Genomic DNA, 27475 nt, shown 5'->3' with positions numbered 1-27475 from the left:
CTAAGCATTTTCCCCTATGGTGATGTGTTGATCAAAAGAATTACCATTGTTAACTTGATTGGAACATTGATTCTAATGCAGAACTGCGCAAAAACAGGACCACCTTATTACAACACGTCAAGTAGCAGTCCATGAAGATTAAGGGCCCCTTTGATTCATAGGATTGCAAAAACACAGGAATAGGAAAAACGTAGGATTGGAATGGCATGTCCATTGGATCCTATAGAATTTGAGTTTGTTTGATTGTGTCATGGAAAAAACAAAGAATTTTTTCCAAGAGGTTGGAGTGGATGTTAGAATTCCTGTGAAATGTAGTACAAATTAACCCTTAGGAAAAAATCCTACAGGATTCAATCCTACGAATCAAACAACCAGGGCTTCTTTGGATCATAGGATTAGAAAACACAGGAATTTGAAAAACATAGGGATTTGATGGGATTGTAGGTGCAAAAGAGAGGATTACAAAACAGAGGGAAACTGCAGGAATGATCATTTAGATGGAATACAGAAAACATAGGAAAAGTGCCTCGATCCTACGCGAATCAGTGTAAAAAAGAGGCTAGAGTGGATGTTGAAATTCCTGTAGGATTGAGGTGTAGAAATGCAATCCATAGGAATTTTGGAGGTGTCATTCCTTTGATCCAAAGGGCTTCCTTAGGAAAAAATGCAATGAATTGGAATCCTCCAATATTCCTATGAAAAATCCTTCAATCCAAAGAGGCCCCCAACGTAGGAAAAAATCCTAAGGATTATAATCCTTCAAAGATCCTATGAAAAATCCTTTGAATCAAAGAGACCCTAAGTACACAACCACATTTAAAACTCCAAATTATGAATCATGTTTTTTCAAAGCACATAAGACATATCATAAAATTTACCAATTACTTTTAGTCAACCCTAAATAAAAATATATTTCTATTTGGCACGATTGGGAAGTGCAATACTCGCATGTCGTAGTAGAAAAAAAAGACACCCTTCAAGGATATGAATTCAAACAACATGAAAGAGGAAATGTACTATTTTCATTTCCATAATTGTGGTATCCTATATACATTTCATTGCAAGTACTGGATCTACATACTTTCATTTGAGAATCACGTGAAGGGGGTAAGAAGGCCAATAAGTGTCAAACCATATGAGGTTTGTGTCCAGCTCAAGAAGGCGAGGCGCCGGCGGCTACTGAAGACGAAATAAGATTCTTCCCGCCTAGCCCTCGTCCCGGCGGTGTGTCTCCGTCAGAGTGCACGTGAAAGTGTGTCTTCGACATATCTCATGGGATTCGATCGTTGTTTGTTTTCGATGGATCTGCGTTGATTCGATCTTCGTTCGTCTACGTTTATGTGTCTACGATCTACGTTTTTTCATCAGTGATGGTTGCTTTTCTGGTGCGCTGGTCCTTTGGGGGTCTTAGTACGACAATTTTTTTACTGTTTACTTAAACAAGTTTTGCCCGACTCCGGTGAGGGAGGGCGATGGCGACGGTGGGCCTTCGGTTCGCTTTAGTGCTTGTAGTCGTCGCTAGGTGGTCTATGTACATGAATGAATAGATCAGAAGTTTTTTCAAAAAGAGACGAGGCAGAACACGGTGAGCAACTGCCTTTGTCACGAGGATGCTTGTAGTCCTCACTAGAGAAAGTGAGCTCAACGTGAGGTCATCGTGCAATTCTCTCAAAATGAAACAAGCAATGCTGCTGCGTTCCTCTTTTGCAGTTTTCTAGGTGCGGCGATTGTGAGTGTGCGCGGCGATAGGGATTGAGCATCGTGTCTAGAGGCGGAGGATTTAAACATATAGCAAACACAATGGATCATCCAACGTTGCAAGATTTGAATAATGAGGATTGCCGGATTAGAAAATTTAACCCATAATTTCTTTTAGTGGTAGGCGCTCATTCCCGTCAATAAAGAATGAATCAACTGTGATGACTTCATCAATCTCAATAACTCGCCAACTCTACCATGAAGATGCTATGGATAGGGTGTGCATGCATATGAATGATGCGTCTACGTGAGTATGTGTAACTTTCTTGAATGAAAAATAAACCCAACTCGACAAAGATTGACAGATAGGAAGTAGCAGGATTGGACGAGATTGAATATACAACATGTATACCTTGTCTCTTTTGTTAGCCACATTTCAGATTAAGCAGCGCCGATGACGGCTTTGTTTTCAAGAAAGGGAGGATGATGAGGACATGACTACCTTGGATACGACCAAAAATATTGCATACATGCATATTTATCAGGTGATTTCTAGTGCAAATTATTCAATAATCTATTTATGTTATCAGAACAAAAATACTTCACACACTTTTGTGTTTTGTCTAATTGCAGGTGTATGAGATATTTGTACAATCCACATATGAAGATAAGGGAAAAGGAGAAGTTTAGGTTCTGTTCAAAAAGTCCTCTCACGTCACTTTTGGGCCAAGAGAAGATAGAGTCCAAGTCGCCCACGTTCTGAATTCAGATTCGGACTGCAGAGACATACCTGACTCAAAACGCCAATAACTTTTTCATACGGACTTCGAATTGGGTGATTCCTTTTTTGTTGGAAAGTATATTTCGTGTTCTTTCCAACCCAATTGGATTCACCTTCAAATTCGTCCGGAGCATTGAGATATAGATGAAACAATCTGACGCTGCAGCAGAATCCGAGTCAAACAACAAGTCCAAAGGTGTTGCATCACCTCCACTTGCAGCCTGCAGGGGTGATGGGGATTTGAAAAGAGTTTTGTTGCTACTCTTTGTGTAATGGCGGTTCCAAAGATGAAGGTGAAGTAAACGGATAAGACATCTACCAAATCGTTTTTTACTAGTAATAGTAAAAAGGAATCTAATAAATAGAAAAAAAAAGACCCCCTTATCGTCCCCACCTTCTTCTCTTTCTCAAAAACTTGTTGTACTTCCCCATCCGCCATGGCGGAGGAGTGCTGCAGCGCGGACCTGCTGGAGTGGATCGGCCCTGACGTCTCAGCATGCGTCTTCAGCCGCCTTGACCACCCCGCCGACCTTGTCCGCGCCGCCGCTGTCTCCAGAACCTGGCGCAGATGCGGTGAGCAATTCTCGCCCTCCTCCCCGATGGCTGTCGATTCTAATATATACCATCGCCGCGCCCTGATTTCCCCTCCTCCGCGCAGTGGTCGAGAGCGGCTTGAGCAAGAGCCTTTGCCTGCGCCTGTGCCCCGAGGTCGCCACCGTCGCCGCGGCCGCAGAGGTGTCCAGATCGCCGCCTTCAACCGCCGCCCCTGAATCAGGCTACGAGAGGGACTACAGGATATACTCCAACCTCGCCGGCGCCTACGTCTCCGACTCCGCCGAGCCCTCCGCGGAATGCATCTTGGACTGTATCGGCGCCTCCAGCACCGACGACTTCCCAGCAGAGACCATGGAGAACACCCTCGACGAGGAGGAGATTATCAATTTCCGCCCGTCCTATTGGTCGAGCGGCGGGGCGGACGACCCCGAGGCGCCCGAGAGCCTTACCTACAGGCTCAACTCTGACATCTGCATTGTCGATGAGATTCGGGTGCGACCGTACCAAGGTGCGTTATTATTGATTGATTTAGCCGTGGTATTGCAATTGCTCGAGCTCTTTCATAGTGCACACCATTAATTGATTGCTTGCTTGATTAGGCTAAGTACTATAGTCCCAAATTAGTTGAGGATCCCAAGGCACTGCAAATTTCTGTCTTGATTAGATTTATCCTGTCAGGTGATTGATCGATAGTATTTATATGCCCCTTTGCTTCGAATTGCCAGCCTTTTTTCAGGATGGTGACCCTATATACTCTTCAAAGATGGTGCGATTTCAGATGGGCCATTACAAGCTTCCGCGAGGATCAGAGACGTTTGTAATGGATGATTATGAGAATAAGATGGTAAATGCTGATGAAAAATACACGTGGACTTACACTTCGCCAGCGTTCCCTATGTTACAGGTGAGTTGGTGCATCCTTTTATTGTTGATATATATCTACAGATTGATGGGAAAATTCTACGATGAGACTCCGCATAGTTACTTTTTTCAGTCAAAGAACTCTTATATTCCACTTAGCCAGAATTTCTCATGTTTAGGACAAATAACGAGTCAGTAATTTGTGATTACGAGATCCACTAATGATGTAATCTTTTTAGTTCTACTTGCCATGGTCTAGCAAATTAGCATGTTGGTTGATATTGGATATAGCGATGACCTTATGATATCATCTATTTGTGGTGTGATAGAAAAACGAACTACAATCCTTCAAGCTCCCACGCCCTGTCCTTTGCATTGGTGGTGTGGTGATGATTGAACTCTTGGGCAGAGTACAGAAACAAGAAGCAGATGATATGTACTACATATGGTAAGTTGAATATGGCATGATTAGCTTTTGCAAAAAATGGCATGATGATCCAAATTCAGAGGCTTGATGTAACTCCAGTCTCAGGCTGCCAGTGGAAATGCAAAAGTTAATACTCGTTCACTGCACCATGAAGAATGAAATTGTGCATGTCAGGAACTTATTTCTGTTAAATAATGATTGTCAGCAACTTTGTCCTCACACTTCATCATGGTGCATATATTGTTTTTGTGGTGCTTGTACCGTAGCATTTAGAAGATGCACTTGTCAGTTTCTTGCATAATATTATAAAGCGTTAATCTGAATCCTGTAGTAAAGTTTGCTCAATTTAGGTCCTTTTCCTCGCATACTCGCTCCTTTTAGGTTTACAAGGCCTGCATGCATTTTGAGATTTATTTTGACCGTCAATTAGACCAATAGTATATGAGTTGTGTGCCATAAAAATTATATCATTAAATCTTTTTTGGAATGCAAATTCGATGATACATTTATTATGACATATGATTATATTTTGGTAGTGAAATTGCTGGTCAAAGTTGGCCTCAAAATGCGTATGAGCCTTGTAAACCCGAAATGATGTAAATTAGAAATGCTGAAACATCAGTATCTTTTCCCCCTTTTGCATGTAACAGCGTTTGCCATGCTGAAGTGATGGGGCGTTCACTCTCACCACTTTTCATGGTTGAAATCTCGGATCCTGAAGGTTATTCAATCCTCAAGTACTTACCGGGTGCCAAGGACCTATCCATCGATGACTTTTTGCAAGATGATACCAAAGACTCGCCGGAGTGGCACTATCTTGTTGATAGATACAGGCAGATGAATCACAGAGCAGTAGTAGTGAGTGCACTTCTGGAGCCTGTACATTACATGCATGATATAGGTGGCATCTCAGACGATGATCATGAAGATGATGTAGGTGGCATCTCAGACGATGATCATGAAGATGATGTAGGTGGCATCTCAGACGATGATTATCTTGTGTAGATTTGCGTGCTGGACTGCAGCTACAACTCTGCCGTGGTTTTACTCTTTGTAGTTTAGTGAACACCTCGGAACTCTGCAAGCTTTTGTTGCAAGCATTTCTGAAGCCTCGGTTCTGGAACCTAGAGGACCTGATCGAGACAAGTTGCTCTTATGGTTTGCAACTCTGCTCAAGCTTGCTCGTGTTTTCTCTTGTGTTTTTCGTTTAGTGGTGAATATTTGTCATATATTACTTTTCAAATAAATGCTGTTTGCGGATGGATTACTGAATCTTATGGCACACTATGAATGCATGATACTGTAGACTTACTGTATATATATGCTGAATGCAATCCTAATCGTCGTGGAGTTGCATCTCCAGCACTGAGCGTTTACTCTTTGAGCTTGCCTGGGACTTAGGCTCTGGAACCTTTGTGGACTACCGGGTGGAACCTTGATGCCTTGATGTGGCCCCAAGACCATGGCATCTGCGAAGCACGAGTCATTATGCCATCAGTCACCATGTTGGTATCCTGGTAAGTTTTGAACGAGACTATAGATTGGATTTCCATATTTGTGCATGCTTGGATCGTAATCTGGCGTTGCATGTCCAGAACCAGTCCCTTTAGATATATTTAACATTTCAAAAACCGTAGTTTCCATGTGAATGTCAACATGGCAGAGGAAAATAACTCGCATGGCCACTATCTATCACACAACGATATCCTTTTATCTGAGTATGAAGCTTCATCACGGACAGCCCAAACCTGAAGCTCTCTTCATACGTGAGACGGATATTTCCTTCTATAACTTCTCCAGACCATCTTCCCCCAAAAAACAAGGTTAGTTTCTTAGTGAAGAGTCACTGTCTCATGCATACTATAGATAAATGTGGCGCCATTTTGCCTTGAAAGTATCACCTTCATCTTTTCTGAATTAGTCCTGGCACTGGCCGCCGAACATTTGCATTATCATGCTGTGAGGCGTAAACCTGGAAATGCTGGTGTTTGTGGTTCTTCAGGCATCATTCAACCAGACATATCATTAGCATTTCAGTGCCCAGTTCAGTCATGGTAGAATCTGCAAAGCCTTTCATTACGGCCCTGTTCGGAGGCTCTCCACTCCATGACTCCGCTCCCGGAGCGGCCGGAGCCGTAATTGAAAATCATGGAGTGGGCAAAGAGGTACTCCGCATATCCTTGTATTCTGCGGAGCTGGTGGAGCTGTCGTCCTACATACAGTTACCGGATTCCATTGTATATCTTGCCATTCCTTCTACTCCCTCCGTTCACTGTTGTAAGTCGTTTCATACAACTTAAAATAGGCTGTTTTACATATTGTCTGAAATGTCTTCAAGGTTTTATAAAAGTGAATAGAGGGAATATTTGCAATCTGTATCGCGTCCCGCAATGGCTGATGCCGTACTGGTAATTTTCATCGGCATCATAAACTGCGAACTGCACCTGCTGTTCGCTCTCTGCTGCTGGCAATTCTGGAAGGCCTGCGTATCATGGTGAATGGAGAGGGTTTTAATTTGTCAGGGACGCTTCCTTCTGTTGCATAGGGCACCTAAATGATACTCCCTCCGTCAGTATAATATAAGAGCGTTTTTGACACTAGTGAATAATGCAAGGACGACAGTGTTATCGTGCTTGCCTTCTTGAACAATGCTGACAAGCTCGGTTACTGTATCTAACTTAATTTTGGAGCAGTGTTCAAGGAGGCACACGCTGCAGCCTGCTAGCAAATCATCCACCAAATTTCTACTGTGCTAGTTGAGTGATGAAGAGTAGTGTCTCTATTATGTACTGTAGAACACAAAAGGTGTTTCCTGTTGGGTTGGAACACACTGCTATATAGGCTGCGGTGTGGCCCTTGCCCAAAATGAATTAGCTGCCCAACATGAATTTACGATTTGCGTGTTGAGATATTACGTACGTCCGGTGGCAGATAAAGCCACCACTCTAGAGTCTAGAGTGTTGTGACATTCCTATAGCCAATTTCGCCTAAGTCCCCACACAACAATTTCTCATCCCTAAAAGCAACTCCAACGGGCCGACCCAAACGGACGACGATTTCGTCCGCTTTTTATTAGTTTGGATCGGCCAGACAGACACGGATGTTCGCTTCCGCATTTGGGTCGGCGCGTGCGCCCAATGCTAGCCTGAAGCTATTTTGACGGCGAAAAAAAATTGAATGCATGCATATTAAAAAAGAGAAACAACATTAATTAAACATTAAAGCCGGCCACGAAGGCCGGCGAGAGTCCACGCGTCCACATTTGCATTTAAACAAAATAAAAACAGCCTAAACAACGAGACGGCGCGCTGCCCTAGGCGTCGTCGTTGTCGTCCTCGGGGTCCGTGAGGTCGATGAGCGTCGGCGCCGGCCCGGCCCAGGCGAACGCCGTGTTCCAGAGCGCCGTCATGTCGGGCAGTGCCGGCGCAGGCAGTGCCGGCGCGGGGGTGTGTGCGGCTGCCTGTGCAGCCGCGGCCTGGCGCGCCTCCTCCTCGGCCTCACGCTCCTCCTCCTCGAGGTCGCGCTCGAGCATCTCGAGGTACTCGCTGTCGCGGCGCTCCTCGGCCACCCTGATCGTGCGCCAGTGCTCGAGGTACGCCTGCTCCTGCGCTGGCGTCGCTCCCATCCAGACCGGTGGCGCGCGTACCCACTCGCGCACTACTCCCGTCCAGGAGTAGCGCTCGATGGGGGACGGCTCCCGCTCCGGCTCCGGCTTGATGGGGGACGGCGGGGCCACCGGCGGCACCACGCTGTCGCCCGCCGCGGAGAGGGCAAGGGCCTGCGCCATTGCCGCCTCGTACCGAGCCTCCTCTTCCGCCTCCGCCCTGCGCCGCTCGTCCTCCTCGCTCTCCCGGTAGACGGCCGCAAGGGTCGCCTGGTCCTCCTCGCGGACGATGAGCGCCGGTGGCGGCGACCTCCGGTCGACCTCGCGCACGCCCCGTCGCCTCGCCTCCTCGTGCTCGAAGGCGAACCTGTTGGGGAACGTAGTAATTTCAAAAAATTTCCCACGCACACGCAAGATCATGGTGATGCATAACAACGAGAGGAGAGAGTGTAGTCTACGAGGGGTAAGCGAAAGCGTTTATCAACGCGGTTGATGTAGTCAAACGTCTTCACGATCCGACCGATCCAAGTACCGAAAGCACGGCACCTCCGAGTTCTGCACACGTTCTGCTCGGTGACGTCCTCGCCTTCTCGATCCAGCAAGAGGGGCGAAGTAGTAGATGAGTTCCGGCAGCACGACGGCGTGGTGACGGTGTTGGTGAAGAACAATCTTCGCAGGGCTTCGCCTAAGCACTACGAAAACTATGACGGAGGATAAACTAGAGGGGACGGGGTTGCCGGCACACGGCTTGGTGTTTCTTGATGTGTCTTGGGTACTAGCCCTACCCCTCTATTTATATGTTGAGCCTTGGGGTCGAAACTTGGAGTAAAATCCTCCACAAAGTCGGTTTCACCCGAAAGGCAAGAGTCCTTCTCGGACTCCAGGGCCAGACCCCTGGACTCCGCAAAACTTCCTTTTGCGCTTTCCAAAAACCTCGTGGGCTTTCCCCTTTGGCCCAGATAAAGTGTTCTCGTGCCCAAACATTTCGAGAAACATCCGGAACCCCTTCCGATGAATTCTGGAACCCTTCCGGAGATCAAACACTACTATCCACATATCAATCTTTACTTCCGGACCATTCCGGAGTTCCTCGTCATATCCGTGATCTCATCCGAAACTCCGAACAACATTCGGTCACCAACATACATAACTCATAGTACTATATCGTCAACGAACGTTAAGCGTGCGGACCCTACGGGTTCGAGAACTATGTAGACATGACCGAGACACTTCTCTGGTCAATAACCAATAGCGGAACCTGGATGCCCATATTGGCTCCTACATATTCTATGAAGATCTTTATCGGTCAGACCGCATAACAACATACGTTGTTCCCTTTGTCATCGGTATGTTACTGGCCCGAGATTCGATCGTCGGTATCTTAATACCTAGTTCAATCTCGTTACCGGCAAGTCTCTTTACTCGTTCCGTAATACATCATCCCGCAACTAACTCATCAGTTGCAATGCTTGCAAGGCTTATAGTGATGTGCATTATCGAGTCGGCCCAGAGATAGCTCTCCGACAATCAGAGTGACAAATCCTAATCTCGAAATACGCCAACCCAACAAGTACCTTTGGAGACACCTGTAGAGCACCTTTACAATCACCCAGTTACGTTGTGACGTTTGGTAGCACACAAAGTGTTCCTCCGGTAAACGGGAGTTGCATAATCTCATAGTCATAGGAACATGTATAAGTCATGAAGAAAGCAATAGCAGAATACTAAACGATCAAGTGCTAAGCTAACGGAATGGGTCAAGTCAATCACATCATTCTCCTAATGATGTGATCCCGTTAATCAAATGACAACTCATGTCAATGGCTAGGAAACATAACCATCTTTGATCAATGAGCTAGTCAAGTAGAGGCATACTAGTGACACTCTGTTTGTCTATGTATTCACACATGTATCCTGTTTCCGGTTAATACAATTCTAACATGAATAATAAACATTTATCATGATATAAGGAAATAAATAATTATTGCCTCTACGGCATATTTCCTTCAGTCTCCCACTTGCACTAGAGTCAATAATCTAGTTCACATCGCCATGTGATTTAACACCAATAGTTCACATCACCATGCGATTAACACCCATAATTCACATCGTCATGTGACCAACACCCAAAGGGTTTACTAGAGTCAATAATCTAGTTCACATCGCTATGTGATTAACACCCAAAGAGTATTAAGGTGTGATCATGTTTTGCTTGTGAGAGAAGTTTAGTCAACGGGTCTGCAATATTCAGATCCGTATGTATTTTGCAAATTTCTATGTCAACAATGCTCTGCACGGAGCTACTCTAGCTAATTGCTCCCACTTTTAATATGTATCCAGAATGAGACTTAGAGTTATCTGGATCAGTGTCAAAACTTGCATCGACGTAACCCTTTACGACGAACCTTTTGTCACCTCCATAATCGAGAAACATATCCTTATTCCACTAAGGATAATTTTGACCGCTGTCCAGTGATCTACTCCTAGATCACTATTGTACTCCCTTGCTAAACTCAGTGTAGGGTATACAATAGATCTGGTACACAGCATGACATACTTTTATAGAACCTATGGCTGAGGCATAGGGAATGACTTTCATTCTCTTTCTATCTTCTGCCGTGGTCGGGCTTTGAGTCTTACTCAATTTCACACCTTGTAACACAGTCAAGAACTCTTTCTTTGACTGTTCCATTTTGAACTACTTCAAAATCTTGTCAAGGTATGTACTTATTGAAAAAACTTATCAAGCGTCTTGATCTATCTCTATAGATCTTGATGCTCAATATGTAAACAGCTTCACCGAGGTCTTTCTTTGAAAAAACTCCTTTCAGATACTCCTTTATGCTTTCCAGAAAATTCTACATTATTTCCGATTAACAATATGTCATTCACATATATTTATTAGAAATGCTGTAGTGCTCCCACTCACTTTCTTGTAAATACAGGCTTCACCGCAAGTCTGTATAAAACTATATGCTTTGATCAACTCATCAAAGCGTATATTCCAACTCCGAGATGCTTGCACCAGTCCATAGATGGATCGCTAGAGCTTGCACTTTTTGTTAACACCTTTAGGATCGACAAAACCTTCTGGTTGCATCATATACAACTCTTCTTTAAGAAATCCATTAACGAACGTAGTTTTGACATCCATTTGCCAGATTTCATAAAATATGGCAATTTGCTAACATGATTCCGACAGACTTAAGCATCGCTACGAGTGAGAAAATCTCATCGTAGTCAACACCTTGAACTTTGTCAAAAACCTTTTTCAACAAGTCTACCTTTATAGATAGTAACACTACTCTCAGCGTCTGTCTTCCTCTTGAAGATCCATTTATTTTCTATGGCTTGCCGATCATCGGGCAAGTCAACGAAAGTCCACACTTTGTTCTCATACATGGATCTCATCTCAGATTCATGGCCTCAAGCCATTTCACGGAATCTGGGCTCATCATCGCTTCCTCATAGTTCGTAGGTTCGTCATGGTCAAGTAACTGTTGGGTATCGTAGCATAATTTAAAAAAAATTCCTACGCTCACCAAGATGCATCTATGGAGTATACTAGCAACGAGGGGAAAGAGGTGCATCTACATACCCTTGTAGATCGCGAGCGGAAGCGTTCCAATGAACGTGGATGACGGAGTCGTACTCGCCGTGATCCAAATCACCGATGACCGAGTGCCGAACGGACGGCACCTCCGCGTTCAACACACGTACGGTGCAGCGACGTCTCCTCCTTCTTGATCCAGCAAGGGGGAAGGAGAGGTTGATGGAGATCCAGCAGCACGACGGCGTGGTGGTGGATGTAGCGGGATGCCGGCAGGGCTTCGCCGAGCATATACGAGAGAGAGAGGTGTTGCAGGGGGAGAGGGAGGCGCCCAAGGCTGTAGTTCTCTTGCCCTCCCTCCCCCCCTTTATATAGGCCCCCTGGGAGAGGGGGACGCCGGCCAGAACCCATCTAGGGTGGGGGGCGGCGGCCAGGGGGGGTGCCTTGCCCCCCAAGGCAAGTGGGAAGCCCCCCACCCTAGGGTTCCCAACCCTAGGAGCAGGGGGGGAGGCCCATGGGGGGGTGCCCAGCCCACTAGGGGCTGGTTCCCTTCCCACTTCAGCCCACGGGGCCCTCCGGGATAGGTGGCCCCACCCGATGGACCCCCGGGACCCTTCCGGTGGTCCCGGTACAATACCGGTAACCCCCGAAACTTTCCCGGTGGCCGAAACTTGACTTCCTATATATAATTCTTTACCTCCGGACCATTCCGGAACTCCTCGTGACGTCCGGGATCTCATCCGGGACTCCGAACAACTTTCGGGTTTCCGCATACACATATCTCTACAACCCTAGCGTCACCGAACCTTAAGTGTGTAGACCCTACGGGTTCGGGAGACATGCAGACATGACCGAGACGCCTCTCCGGTCAATAACCAACAGCGGGATCTGGATACCCATATTGGCTCCCACATGTTCCACGATGATCTCATCGGATGAACCACGGTGTCGAGGATTCAATCAATCCCGTATACAATTCCCTTTGTCAATCGGTATGTTACTTGCCCGAGATTCGATCGTCGGTATCCCAATACCTTGTTCAATCTCGTTACCGGCAAGTCTCTTTACTCGTACCGCAATGCATGATCCCCGTGACTAACGCCTTAGTCACATTGAGCTCATTATAATGATGCATTACTGAGTGGGCCCAGAGATACCTCTCCGTCACACGGAGTGACAAATCCCAGTCTCGATCCGTGCCAACCCAACAGACACTTTCGGAGATACCCGTAGTGCACCTTTATAGTCACCCAGTTACGTTGTGACGTTTGGCACACCCAAAGCACTCCTACGGTATCCGGGAGTTGCACGATCTCATGGTCTAAGGAAAAGATACTTGACATTGGAAAAGCTCTAGCAAACGAAACTACACGATCTTTTATGCTATGCTTAGGATTGGGTCTTGTCCATCACATCATTCTCCTAATGATGTGATCCCGTTATCAATGACATCCAATGTCCATAGTCAGGAAACCATGACTATCTGTTGATCAACGAGCTAGTCTACTAGAGGCTTACTAGGGACACGTTGTGGTCTATGTATTCCCACATGTATTACGATTTCCGGACAATACAATTATAGCATGAATAATAGACAATTACCATGAACAAAGAAATATAATAATAACCATTTATTATTGCCTCTAGGGCATATTTCCAACAGTCTCCCACTTGCACTAGAGTCAATAATCTAGTTACATTGTGATGAATCAAACACCCATTGCGTCCTGGTGTTGATCATGTTTTGCTCTAGGGAGAGGTTTAGTCAACGAATCTGCTACATTCAGGTCCGTATGTACTTTACAAATATCTATGTCTCCATTTTGAACACTTTCACGAATGGAGTTGAAGCGACGCTTGATATGCCTGGTCTTCCTGTGAAACCTGGGCTCCTTCGCAAGGGCAATAGCTCCAGTGTTGTCACAGAATAGAGTCATCGGGCCCGACGCATTGGGAATCACCCCTAGGTCGGTAATGAACTCCTTCATCCAGACTGCTTCTTGTGCTGCCTCCGAGGCTGCCATGTACTCCGCTTCACATGTAGATCCCGCCACGACGCTTTGCTTGCAACTGCACCAGCTTACTGCTCCTCCATTCAAAATATACACGTATCCGGTTTGTGACTTCGAGTCATCTAGATCTGTGTCGAAGCTAGCGTCGACGTAACCCTTTACGACGAGCTCTTCGTCACCTCCATAAACGAGAAACATATCCTTAGTCCTCTTTAGGTACTTCAGGATATTCTTGACCGCTGTCCAGTGTTCCATGCCGGGATTACTTTGGTACCTTCCTACCAAACTCACGGCAAGGTTTACATCAGGTCTGGTACACAGCATGGCATACATAATAGACCCTATGGCCGAGGCATAGGGGATGACACTCATATTTTCTCTATCTTCTGCCGTGGTCGGGCATTGAGCCGTGCTCAATTGCACACCTTGCAATACAGGCAAGAACCCCTTCTTGGACTGATCCATATTGAACTTCTTCAATATCTTGTCAAGGTATGTACTCTGTGAAAGACCAATGAGGCGTCTTGATCTATCTCTATAGATCTTGATGCCTAATATATAAGCAGCTTCTCCAAGGTCCTTCATTGAAAAACACTTATTCAAATAGGCCTTTATACTTTCCAAGAATTCTATATCATTTCCCATCAATAATATGTCATCCACATATAATATGAGAAATGCTACAGAGCTCCCACTCACTTTCTTGTAAACACAGGCTTCTCCATAAGTCTGTGTAAACCCAAACGCTTTGATCATCTCATCAAAGCGAATGTTCCAACTCCGAGATGCTTGCACCAGCCCATAGATTGAGCGCTGGAGCTTGCATACTTTGTTAGCATTCTTAGGATCGACAAAACCTTCCGGCTGCATCATATACAACTCTTCCTTAAGGAAGCCATTAAGGAATGCCATTTTGACGTCCATCTGCCATATCTCATAATCATAGTATGCGGCAATTGCTAACATGATTCGGACGGACTTCAGCTTCGCTACGGGTGAGAAAGTCTCATCGTAGTCAACCCCTTGAACTTGTCGATAACCCTTAGCGACAAGTCGAGCCTTATAGATGGTCACATTACCATCCGCGTCTGTCTTCTTCTTAAAGATCCATTTGTTTTCTATGGCTCGCCGATCATCGGGCAAGTCAGTCAAAGTCCATACTTCGTTTTCATACATGGATCCTATCTCGGATTTCATGGCTTCAAGCCATTTGTCAGAATCCGGGCCCGCCATCGCTTCTTCATAGTTCGAAGGTTCATCGTTGTCTAACAACATGATTTCCAGGACAGGGTTGCCGTACCACTCTGGTGCGGAACGTGACCTGGTGGACCTACGAAGTTCAGTAGTAACTTGATCCGAAGCTTCATGATCATCATTATTAACTTCCTCCCCAGTCGGTGTAGGTACCACAGGAACATCTTCCCGCGCTGCGCTACTTTCCGGTTCGGAAGGGGTGACTATCACCTCATCAAGTTCCACTTTCCTCCCACTCAATTCTTTCGAGAGAAACTCCTTCTCCAGAAAGGACCCGTTCTTGGCAACGAAGATCTTGCCTTCGGATCTGAGGTAGAAGGTATACCCAATGGTTTCCTTAGGGTATCCTATGAAGACGCATTTTTCCGACTTGGGTTCGAGCTTTTCAGGTTGAAGTTTCTTGACATAAGCATCGCATCCCCAAACTTTTAGAAACGACAGCTTAGGTTTCTTTCCAAACCATAATTCATACGGTGTCGTCTCAACGGATTTCGACGGTGCCCTATTTAAAGTGAATGCGACAGTCTCTAAAGCATAGCCCCAAAATGAGAGCGATAAATCGGTAAGAGACATCATAGATCGCACCATATCCAATAGAGTGCGATTACGACGTTCGGACACACCATTTCTCTGAGGTGTTCCAGGCGGCGTGAGTTGTGAAACTATTCCACATTTCCTTAAGTGTGCACCAAACTCGTGACTTAAATATTCTCCACCACGATCTGATCGTAAGAATTTTATTCTCCTGTCACGTTGATTCTCAACCTCACTCTGAAATTCCTTGAACTTTTCAAAGGTTTCAGACTTGTGCTTCATTAAGTAGACATACCCATATCTACTTAAGTCATCAGTAAGAGTGAGAACATAACGATATCCTCCGCGAGCCTCAACACTCATTGGACCACACACATCGGTATGTATGATTTCCAATAAGTTGGTTGCTCGCTCCATTGTTCCGGAGAATGGAGTCTTGGTCATCTTACCCATGAGGCATGGTTCGCACGTGTCAAATGATTCGTAATCAAGAGACTCCAAAAGTCCATCTGCATGGAGCTTCTTCATGCGCTTGACACCAATGTGACCAAGGCGGCAGTGCCACAAGTATGTGGGACTATCGTTATCAACTTTACATCTTTTGGTATTCACACTATGAACATGTGTAACATCACGTTCGAGATTCATCAAAAATAAACCATTGACCAGCGGGGCATGACCATAAAACATATCTCTCAAATAAATAGAACAACCATTATTCTCGGATTTAAATGAGTAGCCATCTCGAATTAAACGAGATCCAGATACAATGTTCATGCTCAAAGCTGGCACTAAATAACAATTATTGAGGTTTAAAACTAATCCCGTAGGTAGATGCAGGGGTAGCGTGCCGACGGCGATCACATCGACCTTGGAACCATTCCCGACGCGCATCGTCACCTCGTCCTTCGCCAGTCTCCTTTTATTCCGTAGTTCATGTTTGGAGTTACAAATATGAGCAACCGCACCGGTATCAAATACCCAGGAGCTACTACGAGTACTGGTAAGGTACACATCAATTACATGTATATCACATATACCTTTGGTGTTGCCGGCCTTCTTGTCCGCTAAGTATTTGGGGCAGTTCCGCTTCCAGTGACCACTTCCCTTGCAATAAAAGCACTCAGTCTCGGGCTTGGGTCCATACCTTGGCTTCTTCCCGGCAACTGGCTTACCGGGCGCGGCAACTCCCTTGCCGTCCTTCTTGAAGTTCTTCTTACCCTTGCCCTTCTTGAACTTAGTGGTTTTATTCACCATCAACACTTGATGTTCTTTTCTGATTTCCACCTCCGCTGATTTCAGCATCGAATATACCTCAGGAATGGTCTTTTCCATCCCCTGCATATTGTAGTTCATCACAAAGCTCTTGAAGCTTGGTGGAAGCGACTGAAGGATTCTGTCAATGACCGCGTCATCCGGGAGATTAACTCCCAGCTGAGTCAAGCGGTTGTGCAACCCAGACATTCTGAGTATGTGCTCACTAACAGAACTATTCTCCTCCATTTTACAGCTGAAGAACTTGTCGGAGACCTCATATCTCTCGACCCGGGCATGAGCTTGAAAAACCAGTTTCAGCTCCTCGAACATCTCATATGCTCCATGTTTCTCAAAACGCTTTTGGAGACCCGGTTCTAAGCTGTAAAGCATGCCGCACTGAACGAGGGAGTAATCATCAGCACGCTGCTGCCAAGCGTTCATAACGTCTTGGTTCTCTGGGATTGGTGCATCACCTAGCGGTGCTTCTAAGACATAATCTTTCTTGGCTACTATGAGGATGATCCTCAGGTTCCGGACCCAGTCCGTATAGTTGCTTCCATCATCTTCCAGCTTGATTTTCTCTAGGAACGCGTTGAAATTGAGGACAACGTTGGCCATTAGATCTACAAGACATAGTGTAAAGATTTTAGACTAAGTTCATGATAATTGAGTTCATATAATCGAATTATTTAATGAACTCCCACTCAGATAGACATCCCTCTAGTCATCTAAGTGAAACATGATCCGAGTTTAACTAGGCCGTGTCCGATCATCACGTGAGACGGACTAGTCAAGATCGGTGAACATCTCCATGTTGATCGTATCTTCTATACCACTCATGTTCGACCTTTCGGTCCTCCGTGTTCTGAGGCCATGTCTGTACATGCTAGGCTCGTCAAGTCAACCTAAGTGTATTGCGTGTGTTCCGAGGCCATGTCTGTACATGCTAGGCTCGTCAACACCCGTTGTATTCGAACGTTAGAATCTATCACACCCGATCATCACGTGGTGCTTCGAAACAACGAACCTTCGCAACGGTGCACAGTTAGGGTGAACACTTTCTTGAAATTATTATAAGGGATCATCTTACTTACTACCGTCGTTCTAAGCAAATAAGATGCAAAAACATGATAAACATCACATGCAATCAAATAGTGACATGATATGGCCAATATCATCATGCTCCTTTGATCTCCATCTTCGGGGCACCATGATCATCTTCGTCACCGGCATGACACCATGATCTCCATCATCGTGTCTTCATGAAGTCGTCACGCCAACGATTACTTCTACTTCTATGGCTAACGCGTTTAGCAACAAAGTAAAGTAATTTACATGGCGTTATTCAATGACACACAGGTCATGCAAAATAATAAAGACAACTCCTATGGCTCCTGCCGGTTGTCATACTCATCGACATGCAAGTCGTGATTCCTATTACAAGAATATGATCAATCTCATACATCACATATATCATTCATCACATCTTCTGGCCATATCACATCACATAACACATGCTGCAAAAACAAGTTAGACGTCCTCTAATTGTTGTTGCAAGTTTTTACGTGGTTTGTAGGTTTCTAGCAAGAACGTTTCTTACCTACGTATGACCACAACGTGATTTGCCAATTTCTATTTACCCTTCATAAGGACCCTTTTCATCGAATCCGTTCCGACTAAAGTAGGAGAGACAGACACCCGCTAGCCACCTTATGCAACTAGTGCATGTCAGTCGGTGGAACCTGTCTCACGTAAGCGTACGTGTAAGGTCGGTCCGGGCCGCTTCATCCTACAATGCCGCCGAAACAAGAAACGACTAGTAGCGGCAAGAAGAATTGGCAACATCAACGCCCACAACTTCTTTGTGTTCTACTCGTTCATAGTAACTACGCATAGGCCTGGCTCATGATGCCACTGTTGGGTATCGTAGCATAATTTTAAAAAAATTCCTACGCTCACTAAGATGCATCTATGGAGTATACTAGCAACGAGGGGAAAGAGGTGCATCTACATACCCTTGTAGATCGCGAGCGGAAGCGTTTCAATGAACGTGGATGACGGAGTCGTACTCGCCGTGATCCAAATCACCGATGACCGAGTGCCGAACGGACGGCACCTCCGCGTTCAACACACGTACGGTGCAGCGACGTCTCCTCCTTCTTGATCCAGCAAGGGGGAAGGAGAGGTTGATGGAGATCCAGCAGCACGACGGCGTGGTGGTGGATGTAGCGGGATGCCGGCAGGGCTTCGCCGAGCATATACGAGAGAGAGAGAGGTGTTGCAGGGGGAGAGGGAGGCGCCCAAGGCTGTAGTTCTCTTGCCCTCCCTCCCCCCCTTTATATAGGCCCCCTGGGGAGGGGGGGGGGGCGCCGGCCAGAACCCATCTAGGGTGGGGGGCAGCGGCCAGGGGGGGTGCCTTGCCCCCCAAGGCAAGTGGGAAGCCCCCCACCCTAGGGTTCCCAACCCTAGGCGCAGGGGGGGGGGAGGCCCATGGGGGCGCCCAGCCCACTAGGGGCTGGTTCCCTTCCCACTTCAGCCCACGGGGCCCTCCGGGATAGGTGGCCCCCCGGGACCCTTCCGGTGGTCCCGGTACAATACCGGTAACCCCCGAAACTTTCCCGGTGGCCGAAACTTGACTTACTATATATAATTCTTTACCTCCGGACCATTCCGGAACTCCTCGTGACGTCCGGGATCTCATCCGGGACTCCGAACAAATTTCGGGTTTCCGCATACACATATCTCTACATCCCTAGCGTCACCGAACCTTAAGTGTGTAGACCCTACGGGTTCGGGAGACATGCAGACATGACCGAGACGCCTCTCCGGTCAATAACCAACAGCGGGATCTGGATACCCATGTTGGCTCCCACATGTTCCACGATGATCTCATCGGATGAACCACGGTGTCGAGGATTCAATCAATCCCGTATACAATTCCCTTTGTCAATCGGTATGTTACTTGCCCGAGATTCGATCGTCGGTATCCCAATACCTTGTTCAATCTCGTTACCGGCAAGTCTCTTTACTCGTACCGCAATGCATGATCCCGTGACTAACGCCTTAGTCACATTGAGCTCATTATGATGATGCATTACCGAGTGGGCCCAGAGATACCTCTCCGTCACACGGAGTGACAAATCCCAGTCTCGATCCGTGCCAACCCAACAGACACTTTCGGAGATACCCGTAGTGCACCTTTATAGTCACCCAGTTACGTTGTGACGTTTGGCACACCCAAAGCACTCCTACGGTATCCGGGAGTTGCACGATCTCATGGTCTAAGGAAAAGATACTTGACATTGGAAAAGCTCTAGCAAACGAAACTACACGATCTTTTATGCTATGCTTAGGATTGGGTCTTGTCCATCACATCATTCTCCTAATGATGTGATCCCGTTATCAATGACATCCAATGTCCATAGTCAGGAAACCATGACTATCTGTTGATCAACGAGCTAGTCTACTAGAGGCTTACTAGGGACACGTTGTGGTCTATGTATTCACACATGTATTACGATTTCCGGACAATACAATTATAGCATGAATAATAGACAATTACCATGAACAAAGAAATATAATAATAACCATTTATTATTGCCTCTAGGGCATATTTCCAACAGTAACATGACCTCCAGAACAGGATTACCGTACCACTGTGGTGCGGATCTCACTCTGGTTTACCTACGAGGTTCGGTAGTAACTTGATCTGAAGTTACATGATCATCATCATTAGCTTCCCCACTAATTGGTGTAGTAGTCACAGGAACAGATTTCTGTGATGAACTACTTTCCAATAAGGGAGCAGGTACAGTTACCTCATCAAGTTCTACTTTCCTCCCACTCACTTCTTTCGAGAGAAACTCCTTCTCTAGAAAGGATCCATTCTTAGCAACGAATATCTTGCCTTTGGATCTGTGATAGAAGGTGTACCCAACTGTCTCCTTTGGGTATCCTATGAAGACACATTTCTCCGATTTGGGTTTGAGCTTATCAGGATGAAACTTTTTCTTATAAACATCGCAACCCCAAACTTTAAGAAGCGACAGCTTAGGTTTCTTGCTAAACCACTGTTCATACGGTGTCGTCTCAACGGATTTAGATGATGCCCTTTTTAACGTGAATGCAGTTGTCTCCAATGCATAACCCCAAAACGATAGTGGTAAATCGGTAAGAAACATCATAGATTGCACTATATCCAATAAAGTACGGTTATGACGTTCGGACACACCATTATGTTGTGGTGTTCCAGGTGGCACGAATTTGTGAAACAATTCCACATTGTTTTAATTGAAGACCAAACTCGTAATTCAAATATTCGTCTCCGCGATCAGATCGTAGAAACTTTATTTTCTTGTCACGATGATTTTCCACTTCACTCTGAAATTCTTTGAACTTTTCAAATATTTCAGACTTATGTTTCATCAAGTAGATATACCCATATCTGCTCAAATTATCTGTGAAGGTCAGAAAATAACGATACCCGTCGTGAGCCTCAACACTCATCGGATTGCATACATCAATATGTATTATTTTCAATAAGTTAGTTGCTCGCTCCATTGTTCCGGAGAACGGCGTTTTAGTCATCTTGCCCAAGAGGCATGGTTCGCAAGCATCAAGTGATTCATAATCAAGTGATTCCAAAAGCCCATCAGCATGGAGTTTTTTCATGCGCTTTACACCAATATGACCTAAACGGCAGTGCCACAAATAAGTTGCACTATCATTATTAACTTTGCATGCTTCAATATTATGAATACGTGTATCACTACGATCGAGATCCAACAAACCATTTTCATTGGGTGTATGACCATAGAAGGTTTTATTCATGTAAAAAGGACAACAATTATTCTCTAACTTAAATAAATAACCATATTGCAATAAACATGATCAAATCATATTCATGCTCAACACAAACACCAAATAACACTAATCCCGAAAGTATAGGGAGTGTGCGATGATGATCATATCAATTCTTGGAACTACTTCCAACACACATCGTCACTTCACCTTTGACTAGTCTCTGTTCATTCTGCAACTCCCGTTTCAAGTTACTACTTTTAGCAACTGAACCAGTATCAAATACCGAGGGGTTGCTATAAACACTAGTAAAGCACACATCCATAACATGTATATCAAATATACTTTTGTTCACTTTGCCATCCTTCTTATCCACCAAATACTTGGGGTAGTTCCGCTTCCAGTGACCAGTCCTTTGCAGTAGAAGCACTTAGTCTCAGGCTTAGGTCCAGACTTGGGCTTCTTCACTTGAGCAGCAACTTGCTTGCCGTTCTTCTTGAAGTTCCCCTTCTTCCCTTTGCCCTTTTTCTTGAAACTAGTGGTCTTGTCAACCATCAACACTTGATGTTTTTTCTTGATTTCTACCTTCGCCAATTTCAGCATTGCGAACAGCTCGGGAATTACTTTCGTCATCCCTTGCATATTATAGTTCAATTACTATCTTATCTGGAAGTTTAACTCCCACTTGATTCAAGCAATTGTAGTACCCAGAAAATCTGAGCACATGCTCACTAGCTGAGCAATTCTCCTCCATCTTGTAGGCAAAGTACTGTCAGAGGTCTCATACCTCTCGACACGGGCATGAGTATGAAATACCAATTTCAACTCTTGGAACATCTTATATGCTCCGTGGCGTTCAAAACATTTTTGAAGTCCAGGTTCTAAGTCGTAAAGCATGGTGCACTTAACTATCAAGTAGTCATCATACCGAGCTTTTGTCAAAACGTTCATAACGTCTGCATCTGCTCCTGCAATAGGTCTGTCACCTAGTGGTGCATCAAGGACACAATTCTTCTGTGCAGCAATGAGGATAAACCTCAGATCGCGGATCCAATCCGCATCATTGCTACTAACATCTTTCAACTTAGTTTTCTCTAGGAACATATAAAAATTAAACGGGGAGCAACAACGCGAGCTATTGATCTACAACATAGATATGCTAATACTACCAGGACTAAGTTCATGATAAATTAAAGTTCAGTTAATCAAATTACTTAAGAACTCCCACTTAGATAGACATCCCTCTAATCCTCTAAGTGATCACGTGATTCATATCAACTAAACCATGTCCGATCATCACGTGAGATGGAGTAGTTTCAATGGTGAACATCACCATGTTGATCATATCTACTATATGATTCACGCTCGACCTTTCGGTCTCAGTGTTCCGAGGCCATATCTGCATATGCTAGGCTCGTCAAGTTTAACCTGAGTATTCCGCGTGTGCAACTGTTTTGCACCCGTTGTATTTGAACGTAGAGCCTATCACACCCGATCATCACGTGGTGTCTCAGCACGAAGAACTTTCGCAACGGTGCATACTCAAGGAGAACACTTATACCTTGAAATTTAGTGAGAGATCATCTTATAATGCTACCGTCGATATAAGCAAAATAAGATGCATAAAAGATAAACATCACATGCAATCAATATAAGTGATATGATATGGCCATCATCATCTTGTGCTTGTGATCTCCATCTCCGAAGCACCGTCATGATCACCATCATCACTGGCGCGACACCTTGATCTCCATCGTAGCATCGTTGTCGTCTCGCCAACTATTGCTTCTACGACTATCGCTACCACTTAGTGATAAAGTAAAGCATTACAGCGCGATTGCGTTGCATACAATAAAGCGACAACCATATGGCTCCTGCTAGTTGCCGATAACTCGGTTACAAAACATGATCATCTCATACAATAAAATATAGCATCATGTCTTGACCATATCACATCACAACATGCCCTGCAAAAACAAGTTAGACGTCCTCTACTTTGTTGTTGCAAGTTTTACGTGGCTGCTACGGGCTTAGCAAGAACCGTTCTTATTTACGCATCAAAACCACAACGATAGTTCGTCAAGTTTGTGCTGTTTTAACCTTCTCAAGGACCGGGCGTAGCCACACTCGGTTCAACTAAAGTTGGAAAAACTGACACCCGCCAGCCATGTGGGGACGCGGCGGATAGCGAGAAGGCGCGCGAAGCGTCCATTCGGCGTCCGCGCCGACGCATTTGGGGCGCAAATTTGGGCCGCAAATGCGTCGGCGCGGACGCGACGCGGACGTGATTTGGGTTTGGGTCGGCGCGTTGGGCCGCCACTTTTGTCCGCGCCGACCCAAACAGACGCAGGCGGACGAAATGGGTCGACCCTTTGGAGTTGCTCTAATCATCGGCACTCACCAAACCCATTTCAGCATAGAACAAATTAAGCCAACATCAAAGGTTCGTTCCATGTGACGGAGAACTCAAAGCCAGGCTTTAGCCCAATAGATTAAAGCTCCCCCTCAAATAACAAAGGGTAGTAGTACAACAAAAGGCAGTGAAAAAAGAGTCGCGGTAAAGTAGGCACTACTCGACAAAGAGAAATGGCTTTACTTATTAGCCATGGCTAATAAACCGGTGTCCCTGGCCTGCAGGAATACACAATGGCGTGGGGCAGGGGACATACGTGCATGCGTACTACTCCATCCGTTTCTAAATATTCGTCTTTCTAGAAATTTCAACAGATAACTACATACGGAGCAAAATGAGTGAATCTACACTCTAAAATATGTCTATATACATCCGTATGTGATAGTTCATTTAAAATATCTAAAAAGACAAATATTTAGGAACGGAGGGAGTACTACATACACAAGTGGCTGCCGCCCCACCATACGTGTCCGTGTACCCCACCCAGCATTTATACGATCAACAACGCACCAACCACAAATGAAAGCAGACACCATTTATCACGAATCCACGGCGGCCATAACGCATGGCAGCTCCGTGCATGCATGCATGCATGCAAAGAGCCACCACAGCGACGCACCAGTACTAACAAATCTTCAAATGGAATGTGTCATGTCACTTACACGTATGGAAGTACTGCTAATCATCAGTGAGAGCTTTCCGGCAGTAGTACATTCTATATCCAGGAAAACAGTAAGGAATAAAAAGTCTGCCTTAATTTCGACCCCAAACTCTGAGTTAATTACAAAGCTAAGGCGACTTCAGAGTTCATGGTAGAAAGCTTGATGCGCTTCTTCCCGTCAAAAAAAAAAACCGTCAAAAAAAAGCTTGATGTACCACCACTAATTGCTTACCATGAGTACTCCTTTGTGGGGAGTCTTGGGAGGGTGTATATACTCAGACTGATACCAGTATATGGTGTTCTCTAATTCCCAAAATCTTCATGAGCTATGAAATTATTCAACCTTTGGGCCTTGCCCATGATGACATCTCTGAGTGATCTTACTGCATAAAAGTATGGACACATATGATGGACTAGCACTGATAGTTCTGCCGCAAGCTTGTCCAGGAAAATGCAGGGGCAATAGTACTTCACCGTGGACAGAATCATTGAATCGCTCCTGCAATGCCCCCCATAAAATTCAGATCTGAGTGGTATTAAGCGCCTTTTTTCACCTCCAGATCTATTCTGCTCTTGCCTCTCATGCACGCATCCCTTTTTAGGTATCAAAAGGGACTTAGGTAAGAGGACACCCTTTGGAAGCTCTGGTCAGTCCCCTTTCCCCTCTAGCCATTACATGCAAGCGCTCTCACTTTTAATGCCCCTCTCTATCCCCCAATTAGCAAATAATTGTAACTTAATCTGCCATGCATGGATTAGTGTATCTATCTAACCTAGAAAAGAATGATTAGGATGTGGCTAGGTCTCAGTCAACTGAGATTTAACCAAAGTCAAGTGGCATAACATGTAAGAAAAAAAAGAAAAACTAAAAAAGAAGATTGCACGAATCTTCACGTAAGATCCAACGAATATATCATCGACTGAGACTTGATTAACATTGAATAATCCACACCAATAAAGGAAGCTTCACATGTGGAATCCAATTGACTCGCAACTAAGTAAAGGCATGTTTTTGTCATGTAGGTATTTCACGAGAAACAACTAAATTCTAGAAGGATTCAGGGGGTGGTCCGGGAATTCAACAAAAGCATGCAACAGGAATAAAATTCACATCTCTTACCAGCAATGAATGGCGTGTCGAGCTATGTCTGCAACGCAGTCGATTTAAGTTTTTGGTGGATCCGTTTGGATTCGGCCGATTTTTTATGGTTTTGGAGTTTCTATGGGCCCTTCTTGGCGTTTTCTCCTACGAGACGGCGATTTGCCTTGCAGATCGCGGGCGCCGTCATCTTCTGCTATGCATAGATGCCTTTCCAGCCATTGGCTACTTCCACAAGCTTCCGAGTCTAAGAATGGTTGCTCTGGCGAGGGGGAGGGAGGCCCAGAGGCGGCATCGAGCTATGCTCAGGCGCTCTGCCGGTGGATGCAGGAGGAAGAAGACACCGACACTCCCATGATTTTGAATGTAATTTTTATTTTTCTGTAAGGGTATGTTCGTAAGGATCTGTGATATAATATAGGGCTTTAGGCCATTTGAAAAAAAGGGATCCAGACATTTCTTACCGCTCAGAGTGTAACAAAAACGGTGATCACAAGTTCACAAGAGACAACAGACATGAACAAATCCTCAGCTGGTTAACTTGCAGCAAAATTGTCGATCTATGCAACTCCAATGGCATCATCATTTTGCTAACAATTACCAAGATCACGTGGGCCATCAACTACATGTACACTTGGTTATTTGAGCGCAAGGAACTAGACTAAACTAGATGAGCTAATTAAGCCTAAATTAATAAACTAGCTATCATTAGGCAATGCTGTGGCCTGTGGGCATTCACAGGCTCACATCTTATCTCTTCTAGCAACGATGCAAGAGCTGCATGCATGGACGCCGGCTCGGCTGCAGACACAGCGGCATGCCGGCTCGTATGGACCCGCGGGTGCATGCATGCATGCATGTGCCGGTGTCAGCCTACGACGTGCACTCGGATCTTCTTGCCTCCCGGCGGCCGGCACGGCGAGCTCGAAGGCGAGGGCGGCCGCGCCGCGATGAACACTGCGGCGAGGTCGTGTGGCACGGCGACGATCCAGTACCGCGCGTGCGCCGGCCCGCTGCTGCACCGGCGCCGCCGCCCGCGGTAGTAGCAGTGCTGCTGCCTCCTCTTGGCCCGCGCCGGCCTCGGCTTCCTCGGCGCCGGGGGGCACAGTGACGGCGCGCGCAGCATGTTCGCCTCCGACGTCGGCGTGGCACACCGGTCTTCATCGTCCGCGGCGGTCGCGCCGTCGTCGGTTGCGGACGTCCGGACCGGAGGGAGCTGGTGAGACAAAAGCTCAAGCTGATCGAGCTCGAGGCCCATGAAGTAGCAACTCGATTAGCGCGTGGTGGATATAGAAGTTAGCAAAGAGTGGGGGTGGCGCGCGTGGAGGAAAGCAAGAAGAAACAAGGTAGGGTTGTGCGAGGTGCGCTTAAGTAGCGGCGGTTGTGGGTTCACTTGTGGTGGTGTAATTGTAAAAGGAGAGGGCCGGAAGGGGGCAGGCGTGGAGGATGGCAGTGATGACGGCGGGCGAATGGGATGATCGATCGGAGCACCGGGGGAGGGAGAGAAAGGCCGGGAGGGGAGGGGAGGGACAGCATTATATGAGAGGGACCGAGGGAGGCAGCCTCCAGGCAGGTGCAAAGATGCGAATGATTGTGATGAGAGGGTGGGTAAAGTAAATTGAGGAATTGCTATTACTAAGTTGTTTGATAAATTTTTATATCTGAGTCAACCCCAAAAGATTAAAGTTATAAAAAACTAGCAAATTCCCCATGCGTTGCAATGGGGCATATATATTCTAGTGATTTAAGCCCAGTCGTGTCCGACATATACCTTACACCTACCATATTCTAATGCAGAAAGTGATTTTATTTGATTGAGTTAATGCAAAAGATTTGATTGCATGTGTCTGACATATAGCTAGAATGATTTGATTTGACTTGGTTGAATTATTGCAATTACCATACACCCACCAAGGGAAGGGAGGTGTAAAAGATTCGATTTGATTTGATTGCGTTAATGCATGACATG

At 45.7% G+C, this 27475-nt stretch overlaps 2 protein-coding genes across 2 annotated transcripts; one reads left to right on the top strand and one right to left on the bottom strand.

Annotated features, from left to right (window-relative positions):
- Positions 1 to 2846: 2846 nt before the first annotated feature.
- Positions 2847 to 5582, top strand: LOC123144112 (F-box protein At4g00755). The gene is made up of 5 exons (XM_044563139.1): positions 2847 to 3052; positions 3138 to 3542; positions 3760 to 3938; positions 4225 to 4343; positions 4973 to 5582. Exons 1-5 carry the CDS (start codon positions 2917 to 2919, stop codon positions 5325 to 5327), a joined length of 1194 nt encoding a protein of 397 aa, XP_044419074.1. The 5' UTR covers positions 2847 to 2916; the 3' UTR covers positions 5328 to 5582.
- Positions 5583 to 26023: 20441 nt separating this feature from the next.
- On the bottom strand, positions 26024 to 26995 carry LOC123141344 (uncharacterized). Its single transcript, XM_044560519.1, has one exon. The coding sequence runs from the start codon at positions 26762 to 26764 to the stop codon at positions 26375 to 26377; it is 390 nt and encodes a 129-aa protein (XP_044416454.1). The 5' UTR covers positions 26765 to 26995; the 3' UTR covers positions 26024 to 26374.
- Between the last annotated feature and the right edge of the window lie 480 nt (positions 26996 to 27475).

Source organism: Triticum aestivum, chromosome 6D, assembly GCF_018294505.1.
Source record: "Triticum aestivum cultivar Chinese Spring chromosome 6D, IWGSC CS RefSeq v2.1, whole genome shotgun sequence".
Classification (NCBI taxonomy): domain Eukaryota; kingdom Viridiplantae; phylum Streptophyta; class Magnoliopsida; order Poales; family Poaceae; genus Triticum; species Triticum aestivum.
Note: the sequence above shows the minus strand (reverse complement) of the source record. Positions and strands in the feature narration are given on the sequence as shown.